The sequence below is a fragment of the Hyla sarda genome, chromosome 6 (assembly GCF_029499605.1).
Source record: "Hyla sarda isolate aHylSar1 chromosome 6, aHylSar1.hap1, whole genome shotgun sequence".
Classification (NCBI taxonomy): Eukaryota; Metazoa; Chordata; class Amphibia; order Anura; family Hylidae; genus Hyla; species Hyla sarda.
The window spans coordinates 199016362-199035871 of NC_079194.1; the positions used below are offsets into that span (position 1 = coordinate 199016362).

The 19510-nt window shown below is 40.0% G+C and overlaps 1 protein-coding gene and 1 long non-coding RNA gene across 4 annotated transcripts in view; one reads left to right on the forward strand and one right to left on the reverse strand.

Moving 5' to 3' along the window:
- Positions 1–18928, forward strand: part of CDYL2 (chromodomain Y like 2) — an 87776-nt gene extending 68848 nt beyond the window's left edge. For all 3 annotated transcript variants that reach the window (XM_056526140.1, XM_056526141.1, XM_056526142.1), the window contains 4 exons: positions 5923–6095; positions 6920–7130; positions 9050–9193; positions 14690–18928. In XM_056526140.1, coding sequence (XP_056382115.1) covers positions 5923–6095; positions 6920–7130; positions 9050–9193; positions 14690–14848 — 687 coding nt within the window. In that variant the 3' untranslated portion in view covers positions 14849–18928. The remainder of the gene's footprint in view (positions 1–5922; positions 6096–6919; positions 7131–9049; positions 9194–14689) is intronic.
- On the reverse strand, positions 5923–9892 carry LOC130276580 (uncharacterized). Its single transcript, XR_008845175.1, has 3 exons — positions 9495–9892; positions 7009–7169; positions 5923–6049 (listed from the first exon to the last, which is right to left on the reverse strand). It is a non-coding gene; the product is annotated as an uncharacterized LOC130276580 (long non-coding RNA).
- Positions 18929–19510: the final 582 nt, after the last annotated feature.

Consider the following 19510-nt stretch of genomic DNA (forward strand, 5'->3'; position numbering starts at 1 on the left):
GTACAGTGTCTGTGTATGAAGCATGCATGTACAGTATGTAATGTGTACAGTGTGTGTATGAAGCATGCATGTACAGTGTGTTGTGTACAGTGTGTGTATGAAGCATGCATGTACAGTATGTAATGTGTACAGTGTGTGTATGAAGCATGCTTGTACAGTATGTAATGTGTACAGTATGTTGTGTGTATGAAGCATGCATGTACAGTATGTAATGTGTACAGTATGTTGTGTGTGTGTGTGTGTGTGTGTGTGTATGAAGCATGCATGTAATGTGTACAGTGTGTGTGTGTGTGTGTCTGTGTGTGTGTGTGTGTGTGTGTGTGTGTGTGTATATATATATATATAATGCATGCAGTGGCGGATCCAGGGGAGGGAAACGGGGCAATTGCCCCCCCAGATTAATTTCCCCATCACTATTAAGGACATCCCTATTAAGGACATCCCATGCCCCTGTTAACCCTCTGTTGCCCGCGCATGGATGTAGCGCACGCCGGGACGTCACTGACGTCCCATGCGTGCACCCATTAGAAAGCAACGCGGAGGAGCGGAGCAGCGAACAGGACATGCGCTGGCGCAGTGGTCGGAGCACTGAAGTAGGGCAGTAAACAGGCATACAGCCTCCAGCCATACACTGTATTGCTGGAGGTTGTATGTCTGTGGGGGAACATACTACACCTAATGTGGGGGGACTATGCTGCACCTCATGTGGGGAAACTATAGCCTAATGTGGGGAGAACTATACTGCACCTAATGTGGGGAAATGTACTTCACCTAATGTGGGGTAAACTATACTTCACCTAATGTGGGGTAAACTATACTGCCAACCTAATGTGGAGATCTATACTGCACCTAATGTGGGGTAAACTATACTGCCAACCTAATGTGGAGATCTATACTGCACCTAATGTGGGGGAACTCTGCTGCACCTAATGTGGGGGGAACTCTGCTGCACCTAATGTGGGGGGAACTCTGCCGCACCTTGCGTGGGGGAACTCTGCCGCACCTTGCGTGGGGGGAACTCTGCCGCACCTTGCGTGGGGGGAACTCTGCCGCACCTTGCTTGGGGGGAACTGTGCCGCACAGAACGTGGGGGCCTCGTATCGACGTTCGCTCACGTCGTGCTCCCAGAATTCAAGGGCTGGCGTTACTATGTCCTGACGCCGGCCCTAGAGTGTGACGTGCGTGAACATCAAGGGGGGGGCCTCCATGTCCATTTTGCTTGGGGCCCCCAAATTCCTTCAAACGGCCCTGGGTAGGACACATGATATTTACCTCTATTATACGTCGCCACTCATTATATACTGTGGGGATCAAAGGTTTGGGCATCCCAGGTAAAAATTTGTATTAATGTGCATAAAGAAGCCAAGGAAAGATGGAAAAATCACTTTTACAGATTAGACATTCTTATAATATATAAACAAAAGTTAGATTTTATTTCCATCATTTACACTTTCAAAATAACAGAAAACAAAAAAATGGCATCTGCAAAAGTTTGGGCACCCTGCAGAGTTAATATCTTGTACTGCCCACTTTGGCAAGTATCGCTTGTAAACGCTTTTTGTAGCCAGCCAAGAGTCTTTCAATTCTTGTTTGAGGTATCTTTGTCCATTCTTCCTTACAAAAGTCTTCCAGTTCTTTGAGATTTCTGGGCTGTCTGTCAAGCACTGCTCCTTTAAGGTCTATCCATAGATTTTCAATTTTGTTGAGGTCAGGAGATTATGAAGGCCATGGAAAAACCTTCAGTTTACGCCTCTTGATGTAATCCCCCGTGGATTTCGAGGTGTGTTTAGGATCATTATCCATTTGTAGAAGCCATCCTCTCTTTAACTTCAGCTTTTTCACAGGTGGCATCAAGTTAGCATACAAAATTTGCGGAAATTTTATTGAATCAATTTTTCCTTCTACTTGTGAGATGTTCCCTTTGCCACTGGCTGCAATACAATCCCAAAGCATGATTGATCCACCCCCATGCTTAACAGTTGGACAGTGGTTCTTTTCATTAAATTCTGTTCCGATTCTTCTCCAAACGTACCTTTGCTCATTCCGGCCAAAAAGTTTAATTTTAACCTAATCGGTCCACAGAACTTGTTTCCAAAATGCATCAGGCTTGTCTATATGTTCAGTTGCAAAGTTCAAATGCTGATTTTTGTGGTGAGGACGTAGAAGAGGTTTTCTTCTGATGACTCTTCCATGAAGACCATATTTGTACAAGTATCTCTTTATAGTGGAATAGTGTACCACAACTCCAGTGTCTGCCAGATCTTTCTGGAGGGATTGTGCGGTCAAACATGGGTTTTGAATTGTTTTTCTCACAATCCTGTGAGCTGTTCTGTCTGATATTTTTCTTGGTCTTCGAGATCTTGCTTTAACTTCGACTGTTCCTGATGACGACCATTTCTTAATTACATTCCGAACAGAGGATATTGACATCTGAAAACATTTTGCTATCTTCTTATAGCCTTCTCCAGCTTTGTGAGCGTCAACTATTTTCAGTTTCAGATTTCTAGACAACTGCTTAGAAGAACCCATGGTGCTGATTGTTGGGGCAAGGTCAGATGAGTCTGGGCATTTAAAACCTTTGAGATTGACATCACCTGGTCTTCCCAGATGATGATTGAGAACAATCTATGACACTGGCAGGTCTCAGATTTGCAAAGGGGCAGTGCATGCTATAAATTCTGCAGGGTGCCCAAACTTTTGCAGACGCTATTTTTTTGTTTTGTTATGTTGAAAGTGTAAGTGATGGAAATAAAATCGAACTAATCTGTAATTTGATGCCTTTTGGAGATTTTTCCATCTTTCCTTGGCTTCTTTATGCACATTAATACAAATTTTTACCTGGGGTGCCCAAAATTTTGATCCCGACTGTAGGATAAAACTTGGTGACAGGTTCTCTTTAAGGGGTAAGATGTCCTCTTAGACATGGAGATAACAACATTATGCTGGAGACAGTAGACCCAGGAAAAAACAACTGTCACCTTTGTATACTTTCCAGCTCACAAACACATGTTATTGAGTAGTGAATGTACCTAATGTTAGCAAGCTGCATGCCTGGTCATTATTTGAGTCTCATTTACAAACTGCATGTTACATTTATAAAATTTATTTTCTCAACATTTACAGATGTGCCTGCAGACATCCAGGCATTGTAGGACACATGATATAAACCTCTATTACATGTTGCTACTTGTTATATTGATTAAAACTTAGTGACTGTTACTCCGGTGGAAAACTTTTTTTTTTTTTTTGTAATGAACTGGTGCCAAAAAGTTAAACAGATTTCTAAATTACTTCTATTTAAAAATCTTAATCCTTTCAGTATTTATTAACAGCTGTATGCTACAGAGGAAATTCTTTTTTTGAATTTCTTTTGTCTTGTCCACAGTGCTCTCTGCTGACACCTCTGTCCGTGTCGGGAACTGCCCAGAGCAGCATAGGTTTGCTATGTTGATTTTCTCCTGCTCTGGACAGTTCCTGATATGGGCATCGGGTGTCAGCAGAGAGCACTGTGGACAAGACAAAAAAGAAATTCAAAAAGGAAAAGAATTCCCTCTGTAGAATTCCCTCAGCTGCTAATAAGTACTGGAAGGGTAAAGATTTTTTTATAAAAGTAATTTACAAATCTGTTTAACTTTCTGGCACCAGTTGATTTAAAAAAAACAAATAAATGTTTTCCACCAGAGTACCCCTTTAAGGATGCCGTTTGTTTCTAAGTTAATGACCAAGCTGGCCTATGTAAATGCTTTTACTGAGAGAAACTATTCTGAGATTGTTTTTTCGTGACATATTGTAGTTTATATTAGAGGTAATTTTTTGTTGATACACGCAGCGTTTCATGTGAAAAAATCCAAAATTGTGAAAAATTTTAAAATTTCTGTTTGGCAAAAAAAATATTATATTTTTTTATTCACTGTGCAGTAATAATGATATCTTTTTATTCTGTGTCTCTGTAATATTTATATAGCTCTTTTATGTTTTTTTTTGTATTGTTTTTGTTTTTTTCAACCATCAGGTTATCAGTGGGTTACAGGGGGAGCCCCCTCTCCCTGTCAATCCTATAGATGTTAGGTATTAATAAGTTTTAATAGAACAGCACCAGAAAAAAAAATTCCAGCATCATCTTTTTGACCTATGCAAATTGGAGATTCTCCACTTAAAGAGCTTATCCAGTATCTAAAAACATATCCTCTAGATCGCGGGGGGTCCGACCGCTTGGAACCCCTGCCATCTCTCCTACAGCGCCTCTCTCCTCATGAATGGAGGCATGGTTAGACAATCTTGGGTATACTGAAGAAGTTACAGTGAGTGTTTGATCAATTGGAAGATGTCATCCTTTGTGTCTTGCCAAGACAGTCTTTTTGAGAATTTGGTTGGACTCAAAAGCACAGAAGCTCTTCCTTCCTCTAGAGGATCATGTCAAAGATATCTCAAGTACAGCACCAGCTGAAATATGTCCATATATTGGGAATCAGCTTCTCAGATGATCAGCCATTTTTTTGCTTTTGCGGTCACCCAAAAAAAGTATGAAAATGTTACCAAAAAAGGTATATTTTTGGATATATGAAGGGAGGCTGAAATTAATTTTTTTTGCCTCATAATAAGTCTCAGAGGTTTTAAAGGCAATACTTTTTTTCATTGGGTAAGCTGTATCTAGAGTATTTTCATGTACAGGTCTCGGGGGCAGTGTGTAAGGATTGGATTCTTTATTTTGAATGGCTATTAGGCTCCTCCCCTTTCATGGCTTGCATTGCAAATAGTGTGTTTCAGTTTTGCATGATCTTTTGCTTTACTGTCATATGAATAAACTGCATCTAATGAGTTTTCGCTCTAGTTTAAATAATCCATGTGCACAAAAAATGAAATGAGAACTTTTATCTCTTGGTATGCAAATGATTCAGGTCTCCGATGGATCTTAACGTTGTCTTAGAAAACTGCATTCATTCAGTGTTATGCACTGCAAATTTATAGTCAAACCCAAAATAGCTACAAGTCACGAGAGCTGACACAAACCCCAGGAGCATGGTAATAATAGGGCATAGTACCTCTGGGTTTAAAGGGACAAGCACACCTGGGATCATAACTGGCTGAATGAAAGGGGGGGGAATTGGCCTATATATATTAAAGCTCTCTTTTACAAGTGAGGTTTCCATGACAACTAGCACTCTTGAGATTTTTCACGATCCTTAACAACCAATGTCGTGATCACACAAGGAACATAGTATTTGTAAAGCAATCTATCACCGGCTTCTCTCTTATATTACTCGGCAAACTAAAAGAACCTGATCTTACCATTACTTTGTTTATCTTTTTAGGAATTACCAATATCTTCAAGTAGAGTATAACATTTTCAATGCATCTTTGAACCAGAATTGTGTGCTTAAGTATATTAAGAGGCAGACCATAATGCTCATTTGGGGCCAATTGGGACATGGGTTAATTCCAAAATTGCCTAGTACTCATTTTAACTAATGCTGAAAGGATGTGGTTTTTAAAGTTGTATTGTACATTTGGTTAGCAAACATGGTAAAGTGAGTAATGTTCTTCAGTATTAGGACTTTCTGTCCTGGTTGGTAAGGAATACTAGTGTCAATCATCTTCGTAGTGGGGTCTCATTTGTATGTATGCTAGGGGGCCTTTTGTACTCTGTGTATGCCATTCAATGTACAATAAAACTTTTGTTTTCCTGGGGCTTGCTGGTGATAATCTGTCCTTGGACAAAAATAGCCGAATACTAGATTGCCAGTAAAGCACTTGTCATTGGTCATAGGGCTTGGGTGTTACCATGTTTTATGAAAAGGTCCACAGTGCACAATTCCATGTATGTAGCATTCCTTAACATGCCAATCCTTATTGGCCATTATTTTAGAGGGATTCAGTATTGAGGTGCATGCAGTAACATTTTTATTTATGTTTTCTACTCAGATTATGAAAGAGGTCCGACGGGCTTTGTGCAATGCTTCCTCTGATGACAGTAAGCTTCTCCTGCTCAGTGCTGTTGGCAGTGTTTTCTGCAGCGGTCTGGATTATTCCTACCTTATCGGAAAGTTGTCTACGGACAGAAGAAAGGAAAGCTCAAGAATAGCAGAAGCTATAAGGTATTAAACAGTTATCTATTTTGTCCTAAAGCCCCTGCCACTTAGATTATTGGCAACTAAACAGACAATTCCAGCATGTTAACAATCTAATATGTACTATGGTGCTTGAAAGTTACTAAATGTTTTCAAATTTTATATATTTCTGCCTAATTTTAACCTAAAACATCATCTCATGAGTCCTAAAACTAGTTAGAGAACCAAATCAAACTAAGGAATCAAACATATTAGGCTTGGTCCTTTTATTTATTGAGGAAAATTATCTGTAACCACTGTAAGTGGCCTTCAACTGCAATAGTGGATCTTGAGGGGTAAAAATATTTTCTAGTTGGATTTCAATATGCATGATTGTTGCCTCCCCTCTCCCCATTCATTACACATGGATTCTTGGCCAAGCTGAGCATATGTGCATTGGGGTTTGGGAAAAATGGCCGATCTTAGCTATCTAATATTCATGGCAAGCTTTAGGCATCAGACCTGGAGCCACGCAGAACTTTAGCTTTGAGTGGTTTTGCATCTTTGAGGTTTGGCAGTGCCATAGATAGGGTTTCTTAATTTAATAACGGTAAATGCTGAAACATATACAGCTCTCAGAGGGGTTGACCCCTAACCTTCCCAAACTCCTGAACAGAATATTCACCCAGATATGCCGTATTGTACTGAGGTTATTTCAACATGTCGTAGTTATTTTTGTCACAATATACTACTCATTCTGTATAGCATATGTACATGTACATCCCAAAAGAGGGCACCCCATTAATAAGTCATGTATGGAATCGTAACTTCAACTTGTATTGCTAAAGCCAGTTATTGTTATGTCTTTTAAGGGATTTTGTAAAGGCATTCATCCAGTTCAAGAAGCCAATTGTGGTGGCCATCAATGGCCCAGCCCTTGGATTAGGGGCATCCATCTTACCTCTATGTGATATAGTATGGGCAAGTGAAAAAGCTTGGTTCCAGACTCCCTATGCTACTATCCGCCTGACTCCTGCCGGTTGTTCCTCGTACACTTTTCCTCAGATACTCGGTGTTGCTCTGGTGAGTTCTTGAAAACTCGTATTTCTTATCACTTCAAATCTAAATTTTTTTCAAATAAGTTTGTAAAAAAATAAAAATAAACTCCATACAAATATCTCAACTGGTCTAGTTATTTGTTAGGTAAGACTGGGTTCACACTGCATTTTTACACTGCAACAGTCAAACAGACTGTTTTCATTACAACACCTTTTAAATTTGCTATATACAGAAACATAATGAACTACATTTTTGTATACATGAGAAAAGTTTACGTTGCAATCCGTTTTTTTTTTATATTGTACTACAGTGGGAAATAGGTTCTGCTGTATGCCATACAGCAGCTAGTAATGTATACGTTCATTTCCTTTTTAACTGTATAATATATATATATATATATATATAATATGTATATGTTAAGCATTCATAAAAATAAAGTGTGAACCAACCTAATATTTTCATCATCAGTTATGTAGCATGTTTGTTCCATCTACTATGTTCGCATTAGTTATGATATACCATTATTTTAGCTTGACTACCATTTTGACAACCACTTATTTTAACTTTTTTCTTTCTCTTTTTCTTTTTATCATGCAGAAGTCTGAGGTTATCTCTAACATTCTGGTCCCATTTAAAAGAATGTTAACAAAATGGGCAGTAGCTAAAAATGTGTTAATTACTCTGAACTTCATTTTATCGTGACCAGCGTGTTTGTCACTTCTCCATTCTCCCCATAATAGAACAGAAGAATAGAGATCTCCTATTTTAATTTGACATTTTGATCTTAAAATATGGGAATATAAAAGGGGCATTTATTGTAAGTGTAGAAACATCAGTATGTTAAAGAAGCATTACAGATTTTTGTTTTTTGCCTATATCATGCACACTTACTATCACTAATACTACAGCACCATTTGTTTTATTCCAGCACAGCTGTGTCTATGTATTTCATTACTCTAACTTGGGCGTGTGATCACAGTCTGACTCTCCAAAATCTTCCAGCACCTAATGGTCCCAACAGGATGTCAGTTCTGTATCTGACTTCCAGTAAATTACAATGTCATCACCTAACAGATCCCTTCCAGCAGCTCATAGACCCCCTCCCCTCATAGGTCCATCTGTTATCTCTGTGGCAATGTTTCCCAACCAGGGTGCCTCTGTGTTGCTAGGATGCCCACTTATGAGTCTGAGTTCACCTGGGTCACCTGAAGCAGCTTGGGTAACCTGAAGATTAAAGGAGTTCTCTAAGCTAAAACTTTTAACCCCCCGCTGTGTCCGGGCTGTAAAACTATACATAATAAATTTTCACTTACCTGCCTACGATCCCCTGTTGTTCCGATATCGCCGTCCCGGTCTCTTCCACTTCCTGCGGGTCGGTGACTTCACTCTGCGCGCAGCCTATCAGCGGCCGCAGCAATGACCCGTCGCGGCCGCTGATAGGCTGAGCGCAGAATGAAGTCACCGACCCGCAGGAAGTGGAAGAGACCGGGACCGGAGAACAGGACGGCGATATCGGAACAACGGGGGTTCGTAGGCAGGTAAGTGAAAGTTTATTATGTATAGTTTTACAGCCCGGGCACAGCGGGAAAAAAAAATTTCAGTTGGAGAACTCCTTTAAACATCTGACCCTTAGCCAGAGGACTCGTGGGAAATGTAGGCTGTATTACATAGTAACACATCATTGTGCATTTGTAAACTAAAATGCATTCTATCCGATGCCTTCCACTTCCAACAAAAAGATGTAAGAAAAAGGATTACACAAGTATCTCTAATAGCCTATGCAGCACTATATATGCAAAAACAAGAAAAATCCTGGAATGTTTTTTTTTAATATGTAATAGATAAGTGGAGGTTTGGGCCATAGAAGTGTGTAATTTATTATCATCTTTGGATATATTACATGTAAAATGTTGGATAGTAGTCACAAAATCTTTGTCTTTTAGGCAAATGAGATGCTGTTCTGTGGTAGGAAGCTCACTGCACAAGAAGCATGTAGCAGAGGGCTGGTGTCCCAGGTATTCTGGCCAACAACATTCAGTCAGGAAGTTATGCTTCGAGTAAAAGAAATGGCTGCCTGCAGTGCTGTGGTAAGATGGCTCCCTTGTTTTGGTAATTTTTTGTCCTGACTTGGCAGTGTTTTTTCTTCTCTCCTAATTGAGTATACAACCATGTTTTTGTTTTTTAAGGTTCTCCACATATTTGCAGGGTACACATAGGGGGAGATTTATCAAAATGTGTGCAAAGGAAAAGTTGTCCAGTTAACAAGGCCTCTGCAAAATGAAAGAAGCAATCTGATTGGTTGCTATGGGCAACTTGTCCTCTGGACAGGTTTTGATAAATCTCCCCCATGATGTTAGGGTTATTTATGGATCCCTATATATAACCTACAACCAAAAAGCAAAGAGGTGGGTGCTCTTCTAGTGGCTAGACTTCTAGTCCCGGTGGGTGCTCAGCTCCAGGTGGCCCGAATCATGGTCCCAGTAATGGCAGAAAATGGAAGGTAATGAAGCAGCACTGCAAACAGGATTCAAATCCAAAAGGTGTTTTATTCACACATCAGAAGAGGTGCAACTTTTCAGTCCTATAGCTTAGATCAGAAGAGGTGTAACTTTTCAGTCCTATAGCTTAGATCAGAAGAGGTGTAACTTTTCAGTCCTATAGCTTAGATCAGAAGAGGTGTAACTTTTCAGTCCTATAGCTTAGATCAGAAGAGGTGTAACTTTTCAGTCCTATAGCTTGGACCTTTCCCAGGCTTAGTGACAGGAGATTCATCAAAACCAGTTGCCCATAGCAACCAATCAGAGATTGCTTCTTTCATTTTTCACAGGCCCTTTTTCAATAGGAAAGAAGCAATCTGATTGGTTGCTATGGTCAACTGGTGAACGTTTCCTTTACACAGGTTTTGATGAATGTCCCCCATACTGTGCATACAACATATTTATGTAACATTCAAAGAGTAGAAAAAATAAAGTGGAGCACACACCTGGATGTCTTGCTTGTGATTTATTAAACGAAAACCAGCAGGTTTCATACATATTTATGTGCTAGCAAGTGATGACCTCACCAAATTAGGAGGTGTGTTCACACCCATGTAAACAGTGCAATAAATCTCATCATTAAAGTGATCATATACAAATTTTCTCATCTCTCATAATTAATAAAGTGCTAAAGGTGCAAATACTGTTCCCCCTCAGATAAAACATAATAATATATACAATAAAATCATAACAAAACTTCCTAATTGAGGAATAACTCGCCCACCAGCTGACATCCAGACGTTACCATCAAACCACACTGGTTCCGTTTTTTTTAAATCTATAATGCCCAATACAGGAGGTAACCTCAGTGTATCACCCCGCACTGCATCTGGCTCAGTACACAGACAGCGCACTGAACACGCTACGCCGCGCGCACCGCATGACATGAACCATAAGACCTATTGCTCGCGATCACGTGACCAGTGAGGCACTCCATTTTGCACATAGTGTTTATAATTTCTTTTTGAGCACTTGAAATGGGGAAGGCTTTCACTAGCTAAGCATATATATATATATATATATATATATATATATATATATATATATATATATAATATCCAAATAGAAGCAGCACATCAAGCAGTATTCGCTGGTAACAGATACGGGGTGCTCGCATAATTGGAGCCTGGGTCCACAGATTCCTTAATCCAAATATGCAAAATAGGATGCAGCACACCACAGATGCAGTCAAAGGTGATGGTTTATTCCATTACTTGCAAAAGACAACGTTTCGCCAGCCTCACACTGGCTTTGTCAAGTGAGGAATAGTGACAAACACAGGTTATATATGGACCGCCCTAAGGCCGCCCACATCATCATGTGATCAATTACAGGCATCATTTGCATATCAAAACAAAGTATCGTAGTAAGTGACAATTGTTTACAAACCAACGTATTAGTACATCAAAACAAAAGGTGCATCATTTACATATACATATATCCACATTAAGTGCTGGTAGATCATGGCGATCAATCATATGGTGTTTCGTATTGAGATCATTACAATCTCCAGTGGTGAAAGTTCATAAGTGATGTCGGTGATGATAGTGATTACCTCACAGGGATGCGCCATGATGTCCGCGGTGTGAAGGATTCACCGTTCTCATGGAGAGCTAGAAGGCGCGTGTCTCGATCGCACTTCCGGGTTTACGAGCGAGTTCCTGTCTATTGGTCGCGCAGCCACCACATCCATAGCAACCGCTTACCCGGATGTTCCGTCATACGCGCATGCTCCAATAAGCTACGGTGGGGAAAAAATAGTATCTCCGTATCCATGCAGTGTGCGCCTGCGTGTGGAAATGGCGTCCATGGTTACCGGTTCCTCTGACCGGTTTTACAAAGCAGGATATCGCAGCATCTAAACAGGGCAGGTTTGCACAGAGAGTGATAGAGAGATAATCCTGGATGTTCAAGCGAGTTCTAAGAAGTGTTGGTAAGTCACTTCAAAGTTATGGTTGTGGGGGTAACTAACAGCCATAATGTCGCCCCTGGCAACCAATAGAGAAAAAGGAAAAAGATAGTGTTCAAAGCAAAGGTAAAGAACCTGCATCAACATAGGTCGGTGTGTCTGAACAGACTACGTGTCTCCCATGTAAAGTTCACCCAGTGACGATCGGTGTATATGAACCGATCCATCAGGGATAATTTGGAAAAGAGAGAAATATTAGAAATGAACCCATGACCTCTGGCAAGCATACTCAGTCATGTCAGGGATAGCAAATCACTCACCTATGCGTATTGGGTCTCGTGGGACGTGAGTAAAGGAGAGGTCCATGGACATGGACCAATCTCTCACTGGAAATGTGGTTCCTCCGAATAATTCAGAGCTCCATAATCCCATACCCACGCAGTTGCGAGGTAGTGACGCTAAAGTTCCCCCATCAAGAATATCATTCATCCTAGAGTATAATAGGGTATTGTAGGGAGAAAGCAGGAGTTACCAAGGATGGAACACGATAGAAGAACAGAAGTGTGCATATGAGCCCAAAAAGTTCAACGCAGGATACGGAGGTCCAAATAGGGAACAGGAGGTGACAGAAAATTGTGACATTACAGCTGAGAGGGCTCTTGTCCGCTGGCTACCTTGGATGCAATTTGCTTGCTCTCCTGAATACCGTGCTCTGGCTCTGACCGGCTGATGGTGCAGTGAGGCCCTTTCTTCCCCTCGCTTACTGGCATCTCCCCCCTCCTTTCCCTCTGCCTCTCCCCCCCCCCCCCCCCACCCCCGCCTTCCAGGGCGGTGTCAACAGTGACCTCTATTCTCCCCTTTTTTCTTCTATTTCCTCCTTCCATCTCCTTCTTCCTACCCTCCCAATATGTGCTTCGTTTTTGTTTCTTTTTGTCCTCTTTCTGTACTTTGCTTTCTTCTCTTGTTCTCAGTTGGCTGTGTTCCTTTACTTTGCTTTTTATTTGTTGGCCTGTTCTATGGTAATTGGTACTACCTATACAATAGAAGGGATGCTAAGCAATGTGATCTCCTCCCTCCTGGAGGGTTCTACGGCTAGACTTTCTTGCAGACTGATATTGGTAGATATGTGCTATAGCATGCTTGACGTGTACTTTTTTTGCCTTGTATAATTGCGATTATTGTTTTCTCATTTAGCTGGTTCTTTTTCTGCATTGAATTGTGTCCCCATTATTCCCTTCCCTATAATCTTATTACTCTTATGGTCGTTATTGCACCTTTTTGTGCTTTTCTTTAATAAAGCCTATTTTGACTACAAAAAAAGAAAATTGTGACATCATGGCCATTCCCCATTCAGCAATAATTCTAAAAAATAAAATAAAAGTAGTTTAGTACAGAAAACAAAGTTATTATATCACTATATATATATATATATATATATATATATATATATATATATATATATATTTTCTATATATATATTTCCTGACTTAGTAGGATATACCTTAATTTTATTCTTTATTTAGTAGGGCATGCCTATTTTCCAAATAATTATTGTCACCTTGCCAGTTATTCATCATTCTCTATGTGGTCCGACCAAGTTACTTTGATTTTGCCCTCTTTTTTGCCAAATTCCAAAATGGAGTGCCTCACTGGTCACGTGATCACTAGGTACGAACCATGTGAACGCGAGCGACAGGTCTTGTGGCTCAGGTCATGTGGTGTGCGTGCCATAGCATGTTCATGGCACCCACTCTGTGTACTGAGCCAGATGCAGTGCGGGTTGATGCACTGAGGTCACTTCCTGTACTGCCCATTGTAGATGTTTACAAGCGGAACCAGCGTGGTTTGATGGTAACGTTTGAACGTGGGTGAGTTATTCCTCAATTAGGATGTTCTGTTATGATTTTAATGTATATATTATGTTTTATCTGAGGGGAAACATTATTGCACTGTTTACATGGGTGTGAACACACCTCCTAATTTGATGATGTCATCACTTGCTAGCACATAAATATGTTGTATGCACAGTATGTCACTAAGCTTGAGAGAGGTCCAAGCTATAGGACCGAAACGTTGCACCTCTTCTGATGTGTGAATACAACACCTTTTGGATTTGAATCCTGTTTGGAGTGCCGCTTCATTACCTTCCATTTTCTAACCTACAACCAGTACCTTACTATACAATTGAAAGACAACAATCTCTAGTATATAACTCAATTTTATTTATATCAAAAGTATTTACAAAAAAAAAAAAAAAAAAATGAGATCGTGACAAAACCATCTTTCCCCCCATAAAAACATATAACCCCCAATATGAGATCCCCTTGCAATCTGCACTTAGTTCATATCAATGTATATAGTAATGCAGTCCTGGTATCCTAAAGTGCATATTTATATAATTGTGCATAAGCAAAAATAATCTGTGCAAATTTAGCAGCGAACAATGGTCAATGACTAGCAGCAGTCAGAAGTCTTGTAATATACATGTACCAAGAGTTGACATATTGACCACTATGGGGATCACCACACTCTACCTGAACATGTGTTTCAAATCTTTATCAGAAGATTCTTCCTAATGAAGATCAGAAACGTTTGTTGAGTGCAGGGATCCGCATAGTGGTCAATATGTCAAATCTTGGTACATGTATATTACAAGACTTCACATTGCTGCTAAAACAAAAAGGGTGGTGCTCCTTTGTACAGCACAGTGAAGGATATTTGTTGTGTCTTAAACTGTGTAACGTTGGACACTAACCTTCTAAAGTTGTGCTACAGTATAGGCACAACTCAGGGCTTTCCCCCCCCACGCAGCCCTGTTTGTGCAGCAAGGTTTGGAGGCAGGCCAAGCACACTGACGAGACTGCGATGCGTGAACCCACCTTAAAATCTCACTGCACACACAGGATTGACCTGTCAAAGCACTGATTGAGCGCAAAACGCCACAGTCACAAGAAACACTCCCCCCCCCCCCCCCCCCCCTACATGCTGTCTGCTCTGTCCTAGTGTCACTGATGGCGTTTTGCACATTTGAATAAAGAAGCAGTATATGGACCGGTGAGTGCCCTGGTTGAGTGTTCAAGTATAAAAGCAACATTTTTGTGTTTAATATATTAATGGGACACATCTCTGTTTTTCAGGTACTAGAGGAATCCAAATGTCTAGTGAGAAGCTTCCTTAAATCCGTATTGGAAGATGTGAACGAGAGAGAGTGTCAGATGTTAAAACAGCTCTGGAGTTCCCCCAAGGGCCTGGACTCTTTATTCAGCTATTTACAAGACAAAATCTATGAAGTCTGATTTCAGCTGTAGTCAGACTAGAGAAAGGGTCCCTCCCCCCACTTCCGTCTTGGCACCTACAGTAACCTTGAATGAGGTTTGGGACACTGTCGTGAAGGTGCCCAGAAATATGCAATGAGGTATTCCATGGAATCTGTCCTACTGCTTCCACCTAATATTTTTGTTAAGTCACATAAAATGGTATAGGGTATTGAAACAAGATACAATGTACTCAGTAATGAAACTTCTATCTGTACAGAACCATAACATTCCATCTATCACAAAGCACCTTCTTTTCAGCAGAATTTCTTACTGTGAGTCGTTTCACTTACAATATGATGACACAAATATTCAAAAACATAGTTGAAGTAATAATGTGAGAATTGCACTTTGTATCTATTTTTTTAATTATTCTTTCCTTGTACTTACATATTGGATGATTTGTGTATATAGTTGGTTCTGCTGTTTTGGGTTTTGTTTTTGTTTTCCTGTTTGGTCTTGTAGCCAGATGAAGTAATTTATATAATTTGTTTTTTGTTTTGGATGGGAAGAGATCAAAAATTTTCACCCATTGGGGTATATTGCCCATCTCATTAATAAGTAATAATATTAATGATAATTATTCAGGGTGTATTGACATATATGTTGTACTATCCAAAACAGGACTGAAAGGGAGTCATGTTACATGGAATGGCATGGACACCATTTACTTGAAAAGTAAAACATTAGTTTTTTTTTGTTTTAATTAAAAGAGAACACCACCTAAAACGTAAACATATGTTTTTCTACAATAATTGAAGGAAGTTACGAGTGGGTCTGCGATTGTAGCATGTGGCAGGTTGTTTCCTAACTATAAGGCCTCATTTTCCTCTCTTCTGTATTCTGAAGGTACCCGTAGACCAGTCTACAATATGTGGTTCACCAGCCAATGCAAAATGACATCTCCCATCATGCTGGGAGTTGTAGCTTTGCAACAGCTAGATAGTTTCAGATTGGAGTCCATTACTATAAAAAGTATTTGCAAGGACAAGTTTTGGCCAGAAATACACTAGCATATTATATGGTTGTGCATGTAAACAGAAGAAATAAAATGTACCTCCTTCCATGGTATTTGCCGGTTGAAGTGGTATTTGGTAATACTACTAGAAACTGGAACCAAGAAAAATAAAACCTTATGTAGAAGAAATTCACAGACAAGTAGACTTTTTTATTTTAGATGGTAATTGCTGTAAACTTCTGGAAACGACCATCCATACCCAAAACGCAGTACAATGTGTTAATCAGGTCTTCTTAAAGGGGTACTCTGCTGTCCCATCGTTCAGAACATTTTGTTCCGAACCCTTAGAGCAGGCGGCGGGGGTTGTGATGTCACGACCACGCCCCTCATGACATCACACCACTCCCCCTCAATGCATGTCTATGGGAGGGGGCATGGTGACCACCACGCACCCTCCCATAGGCTTACATTGAGGGGGCGTGGTCGTGGGGCACGACCCCTGCCGCCGACACCCAGCGTTCTAAATGATTGCGGGGGTCCCAGCTGTGGGACCCCCACTCAGACATCTTATCCCCTATCCTTTAGATAGGAGATAAGATGTCTAGGGGCGGAGTACCCCTTTAAATGGGAATTTCTTAAAGAAGCCAATCTGGTTTATAACCACTATCCATGTCTATAAACCATAGTTGATCACCATCAGATCCACATATTCTGACAGCAGTTCACATCTCTGCTGCTACCATAAAATCCCCTTAGCTGACACCTTTGATGAAAATAGAGGTGATGGGAATTATATCTTTCAGCCATTGCTTCTAGAGAATAAATATCTGCAAATATGGCTGAAGTAGGCAACCAAGTACCTTTTTTAGATGTGCTGCAAAAATGTATCCATATCTTCATAAAGAATAACAACAAAATGTATCAACTAACACTAGGACTTACCTGTACAGGACCACAATGTCTACTTTTGCCACAAAGGATGGAATGGACTTAAAGGGGTTTTATGCAAATCACTAACATAGGGGAAAATGTATCAATGGATTTTATTTTGGCAAAAGTTCGTTGTCAATTTTTGAGCAACCACTTACTTGCACAAAAATGATGTTTTTTCGGTTTTTCTCCAAATTATTACATGCAGTGCCAGGACCACCATTGTTTCCAAGAATTTTTTATTTTTTTTTTGTCCTCATTGAGGCAAAGGGGATGTGTATGCAGTATACAATGTATCCATAAAAGTCAATGAACAGAGCAAGAGTCCGTAAGCAACTAGATCCTTACAGTCATGACCTATCCAATGTCTATGCCATAATAGTATTTTTTTTTATTTATATATATATATATATATATATATATATATATATATAACCCTTTAATGTAAAACACCTCTGATGTATAAGAAGAGTTGTAAGGCTGCAAAAATGGGACGGAGGTGTAGAAACACACACACCATGTAAAACATTTCAGGTCGTTGTACTCTTAGGGCATGATCACATGAAGCAGCAGCCCTGTGTGTGCAGTGAGGTTTAGAGGCAGGGCTAGCCTGTCAGTCACATCGGTGCCTCGGCCCCGCCTCTAAACCTCCACACACAGGGCTGCCGCAGGTAGTGTTTGCTCAAAGGAGAATATGCAGCGTATTACCTGCTACGCAGCGAATTTTGCACAGGGTGGAATACGCTGTGTATACGAAATATGCTGTGTATACGCTACGTGTGACCCTATCCTACAGGTGGTAGTCAACCCAACACCTGTTCATGGGAGTTGCAGGTGTTCATTAGGATTTATAAGCAGTAATGCTGCACTGTAGTCTGGTCACCTGCTAGACTGCAGGCTCCATTGAGAAGACAGGTCAGACAGGAATCTGACAGCAGCATCACCCACACTAACCTGAATACACAGATTAATAATCCCAGTCATGCTGATTCAAATTCAGCATACTTTATAAAAATCTGTATAGCCGTTCTGTTATAAACCTTAGAAAATGAAATATGCAAATTAACCTTAGAGGCATTCTTTATGCTATGCTAGAAATTCTTTTTCTGCCCAATGCGGGTGATAAGCCCGCCCCTTTGGTCAATAATTCCACCCCTGTATCAATATTAATCCCTGTTCCTCAGCACATCCATGAAGGGGGTGGGGGTTATCGCCCGGAGTGGGCAGAAGAAGCATAGTAGAGCTTGAAGTGTACCTGTCATTTGCAAAAACTTTTTATATAATATAAATAGTAATAAATATATATATATATATATATATATATATATGTATATATATGTGTGTATATATATATATGTATAGAATGTTATCTACATTATATAAAAAGTTTATGCAAATGCCCATGTAAAGAACGCCTGTATTTAGAGTTGAGCGAAGTTACAGTGATTCGATTCATCACGAACCTCGCGGCTCGGCATTTGCTGACTTTAGCCTGCATAAATTAGTTCAGCTTTCAGGTGCTCCGGTGGGCTGGAGACTCTCTCCTAGCACTGTATCCAGCTTTCAGGTGCTCCGGTGGGCTGGAAAAGGTGAACTAATTTATGCAGGCTAAAGTCGGCAAATGCCGAGCCGCGAGGTTCGTGACTAATCGGAACCCTGTAACTTCGCTCATCTCTACCTGTATTATTCAGAAAGGCTGATTTGCATACTTCCTTTTCTAAAGATTACAACAGAACAGCTGCATAGATTTTTATAGGGTGAACTGTGTTGGAATCAGTATCAACTGCACCATTAAAGGGGTACTCCGGTGAAAACCTTTTTTCTTTTAAATCAACTGGTGGCAGAAAGTTAAACATATTTGTAAATTATTTCTATTAAAAAAATCTTAATCCTTCCAGTACTTATTAGCTGCTGAATGCTACAGAGGAAATTCCTTTCTTTTTGGAATACTGATGACGTCACGAGCACAGTGCTCTCTGCTGACATCTCTGTCCATTTTAGCAACCATGCATAGCAGATATATGCCAAGGGCAGCATGGTGGCTCAGTGGTTAGCACTGTTGCCTTGCAGTGCTGGGGATTGGGTTCAAATCCCACTAAGGACAACAATAAATAAAGCGTTCTTATTATAATAACGTCAGCAGAGAGAACTGTGCTCGTGATGTCATCAGAGAGCATTCCAAAAAGAAAAGAACTTCCTCTGTAGTATTCAGCAGCTAATAAGTACAGGAAGGATTAAGATTTTTTAATAGAATTAATTTACAAATATGTTTAACTTTCTGCCACCAATTGATTGAAAAGAAAAAAGGTTTTCACCGGAGTACCCCTTTAACCTGTATATTCAGGTAATTGCGGGTGATGCTGCTGTCAGATTCCCTTTTAAACGCTATTCTAATACATTTTGAAAGACTCTGCTTTTTTTCCTGGGAAGAAATATGCATTCTGCCATTTTATTAAATAATTTGTAATTTTGTACAATGTTTACTATATTTCTTTTTCTTTTTTTCTTTTTTTTTTCTATCACTTTTTGTGTCCATCTTACTCAATAAGTAATTTCACCTGTAGTTAGGGTCATAACTACTCCCAAACATGACAGATCTATCTGATGCCTTTCGCAGATTTGAGAACCTACTAAAGATTTGTGATGCAGAATATTATTAATGCAAGAGTTTAAATATTTTTTTTTCTTAGATCATACTTGAATTACCTATTTAAATTGCTGAAAGTTGTTTAAAATGCCCAATTGCATCTACAAGG